General features: G+C 47.3%; 1 protein-coding gene across 1 annotated transcript; it reads right to left on the bottom strand.

The window, feature by feature from the left end:
- Positions 1–2,947: 2,947 nt before the first annotated feature.
- Positions 2,948–3,529, bottom strand: LOC136534234 (glycine-rich cell wall structural protein 1.0-like). Its single transcript, XM_066526696.1, has one exon. The coding sequence runs from the start codon at positions 3,527–3,529 to the stop codon at positions 2,948–2,950; it is 582 nt and encodes a 193-aa protein (XP_066382793.1).
- Positions 3,530–4,008: the final 479 nt, after the last annotated feature.

Below are 4,008 nucleotides of genomic sequence, written 5' to 3'. Positions count from 1 at the left end.
TGCCAGTGACCGACCACTTGAGACGTATGTTCCTAAACCCTAAAGAAGCCTCACTCATGACATGGTGGGATGATGAGCGCAAGGTGGATGATGATAAGATTGCACACCCGGCTGATTGTAGTCAGTGGCAAAAGTTTGATGAGAAGCACAAAGAATTCAGCGATGACCCAAGGAATGTACGGTTTGGCCTGAGCACCGATGGAATGAATCCCTTCAATGAGAGGATGAGCAACCACAACACATGGCCAGTGATCTTGACCATATACAATATCCCAACATGGTTGTGTCAGAAGAGAAAGTACCTTCTCCTCACTATTCTTATTTCTGGCCCTAAACAACCTGGCATTGATATAGACATGTTCCTCGAGCCCTTGATGCAAGAAATGGAGAGGCTATGGAGGCATGGGGAGCAGATGTACGATGCGTTCCAAAAGGAGGACTTCATATGTAGAGCAATAATATTTGTTACTACCAATGATTACCCGCGCTGTTTGCTTTATCTGGACAGATCAAAGAGAAGACAGGATGCTTGGTTTGCTTAGATGGTACTACATGGGTGTACCTGGATGCATCCAAGAAGATAGTTTACCTAAGGAACCGGTGCTTCTTAAAGACAAGTCACAAGTACCGCAGCAAATTATTCTTTAGATTTTATGACAACGCCCTGGAGATTGAACCCCCTCCGGAGAGACGTCATAACGGAGAACATGTGTACAGAATGGTGAAAAACATACGCATCATCTATGGAAAGAAGAATCCAGATGGGACGAATAGAGATAGAAGCACACCTCCTGTCGAAGGCGTACCTTTCAAGAAACAATCGATCTTCTTTCAGTATCTACCTTATTGGCCAGACTTAGAGGTCCCCCATGCCATTGATGCTATGCACGTGCAGAAGAATGTCTTTGAGAGTCTCATTGCTACCTTGATGGACACAGGCAAGTCAAAGGATGGTCTAAAAGCACGGAAAGACATGGTGCAGCTAAACGTGATGCCACAGCTTCACCCAGTACCTGAGGCTAATGGAAAATACACTCTGTCTGCGGCGTGCTTCAACCTAACACTAGACGAGAAGAGAGCTATATGCACTTTCCTGAGGGGGATCAAAGTCCCGACTAGGTTTTTAGCAAATGTGAAGAAGCTAGTGTCGGTAAAGGACTTGTCAATAACACACTACAAGGCTCACGATTGCCATGTGATGCTGATAGTGTTTCTACCTATTGCAATCAGGGCTATAAAGCCAGAGTTCTTGAAAATGGCCATCACCCGCATGTACTACTTCTTTTCAAAGATCTCACAAAAGACGATTGGTAAGGAAGAGCTGAGTGACCTACATGAATTTGTGGTGGAGACACAAAACCAATTAGAGATGTGTTTACCTCCTGCTTTTTTTGATATAATACCACATCTCATGATTCACATGGTTCATTAGATACAGGCGCTTGGCCCTTGCTACTTGCATGAAATGTGGTCCTATGAGCGGTTCATGTTGGTTTTAAGTCGATACGTGCATAATCAAGCATACCCAGTGGGCTCCATGATAGAGGGTTACAATACTGAAGAAGTCGTCGAGTGCTGTCAAGAGTACCTAAAAGTACAAAAAGGGATTGGTAAACCTAATTCTCGTCACAAGGGTAGGCTGGCTAGGAAGGGCACCAGTGGTAGAAAAGTGTTCATCGACCATGATTACAAAGAGGTGAGTCGGGCGCATTACAGTGTCTTGCAGAGTACACAACTGATGCAACCGTATATTGATGAACACTTGGCTATCATTATGGTGGAGAGAAATAGCCGTTTGGATGATTGGGTCATGAAACAGCATAAGCAACGACTAACTACATGGTTGAAGGACCAAAACATACCGCCTGAAGAAACCATAGACTCTATTACCATCAGTAGGTTGGCGGAGGGGCCATCGAGACAAGTGACATCTTGGAATGCTTATGACATCAATGGGTACACGTACTATACCCACGCAAAGGATAGTAAATATGTGAACCAAAACAGCGGCGTTCGAATAGAGGCTCTCGATGGATTAGGGTGAAAGATCCAATACTTTGGCATCATTGAAGAGATATGGGAACTTGACTATGGAAGGGATATAACGGTGGCCCTATTTCGATGCCGCTGGATCAAACAACACCAACTGAACGAGATCGGATTGAGAGTCCTAGACCTCAAGAATCTAGGCTACCAAGATGACCCTTGGGTGCTCGCTTCACGTGTCGCACAAGTTTTTTATATGTCTGACCCATAAAGTAACCTTCCCCTGAAGAAGAAGACAAAGCACGTGGTTGCCTCTAGGAAACAACATATTATTGGAGTTGATGGCGTGGACGATGTTGAAGCTTACAATAACTATGATGAGATGCCGCTATTCACAGACTTTCCTAAGATCAGTGTTGTCGAAAAGAACCTCCCCAAAGACATAATGCCATGGGAACGAAAAGGTGTCAAGGGGAAAGTCATTACAGCGGGCTAGCTAGTTATTGAACGTGGAGTGTTTGTGTAAGTGTATGTTTGTAAGACTTCATTTATGCATGCGTGCGAGACTATATATTTATGTACGTGTGTAAGACTACATATTTTTATATGTGTGTGAGACTACATTTTATGCATGTGTGTGAGACTACCCTTTGCAACATCTAGATGACTCTATTTGAACATCCACTCTATTCATATATAGAATAATACAAAATATTATATTTGTGCATATACACAATTTTTTTATATTACTTTGTGTTTTTATGATATAAAAAATATAGAATTTATAATTTAAAAAATAGAAACTATTTGTAGGGGCAGTTGGATCAGGAACCGCCCCTACAAATGTATTTCTAGGAGCGGCAGGATCAGGAACCGCCCCTACAAATAGGAGGGAGTATTAATAGGACGGTGCACGGGAGTGATGTCATCTGGGCGCTGTCTTCTTCCACCGACGACGCCGTCAGGTTGCCCGTGTGCCTAGGGTTTCCACCGCCGCCCCCACCACCAGTCCCGCGCCCGCACCCACCCACACCCGGCCCTCGGCGTCCCGCGCCCGGCCCCCGGCGCCCGCCCCTGCGCGCCTAGGGTTTCCACCGCTGGCCACGCCACCGGTCCCGCGCCAGCACCCGGCCCCAGGCACCCGGTCCCCGGCGTCCCGCACCCGGCCCCCGGCTCCCGCCCCTGCACGCCTAGGGTTTTCACCGCCGGCCACGCCGCCGGTCCCGCGCCTGGCCCCCGGCGTCCCACACCCGGCCCCCGGCGCCCGCCCCTGCACGCCTAGGGTTTCCGCCGCCGGCCACGCCGCCGGTCCCGTGCCTGCAACCGGCCCCAGGCGCTCGGCCCTCGGCGCCCGCCCCTGCGCGCCTAGGGTTTTCGCCGCTGGCCACGCCGCCAGTCCTGCACCCGGCCCTAGGCGCCCGGCCCCCGGCGTCCCGCCCCCGCATGCCGATGACGCACACTCCCGGCGCCCCGCGCCCGGCCCCGTGCCCCCGCGCACCGACGACACATGTATGTTCCTCCTCTCCCTTTCTCTGCTGTCCATTCCCATCTTGAACAGAGGCTGAAGAATCCTCGCAATTCTATTTGCTCTTCTTAATTATATTGCTTATGCAATTCTATGCCTTCACCTTCAGACTTGTCGTAAGATTAGTATGCTTGTGTTTGCTTCAATTAGTATGAGATTTGTCGTAAGTCCAGAACTGAAGGGAATGAAATTGAACATGATATAAGCAGTTTCAAAAATTAGTATGCTTGTGTTTGTAGGATTAGAAATTAAGAGTGGCAGTTTCAAAAATTAGTATGCTTGTGTTTGCAGGATTAGAAATTAAGAGTTTGCAGGATTGTGTTGGGTGAGCATGAGCGGCTCGTGACGTCTTCGCTTGCATCATGATAATAGGGATATTCTTTGTACTGATATTTAGTAGTAACATTTGCTAACAAAATATTCGACTACATCTAAACAAATGTTTTTTATTATTGGTATAAACTTTAAACCAATACTTTATAATAACATAATAAAAT

This window comes from Miscanthus floridulus, unplaced genomic scaffold (genome assembly GCF_019320115.1).
Source record: "Miscanthus floridulus cultivar M001 unplaced genomic scaffold, ASM1932011v1 os_1701, whole genome shotgun sequence".
NCBI lineage: Eukaryota > Viridiplantae > Streptophyta > Magnoliopsida > Poales > Poaceae > Miscanthus > Miscanthus floridulus.
Note: the sequence above shows the minus strand (reverse complement) of the source record. Positions and strands in the feature narration are given on the sequence as shown.

Excerpts from the sequence above, each read along its gene's own strand:
- LOC136534234 (XM_066526696.1), bottom strand. The coding sequence starts at position 3,529 with ATGGACAGCAGAGAAAGGGAGAGGAGGAACATACATGTGTCGTCGGTG.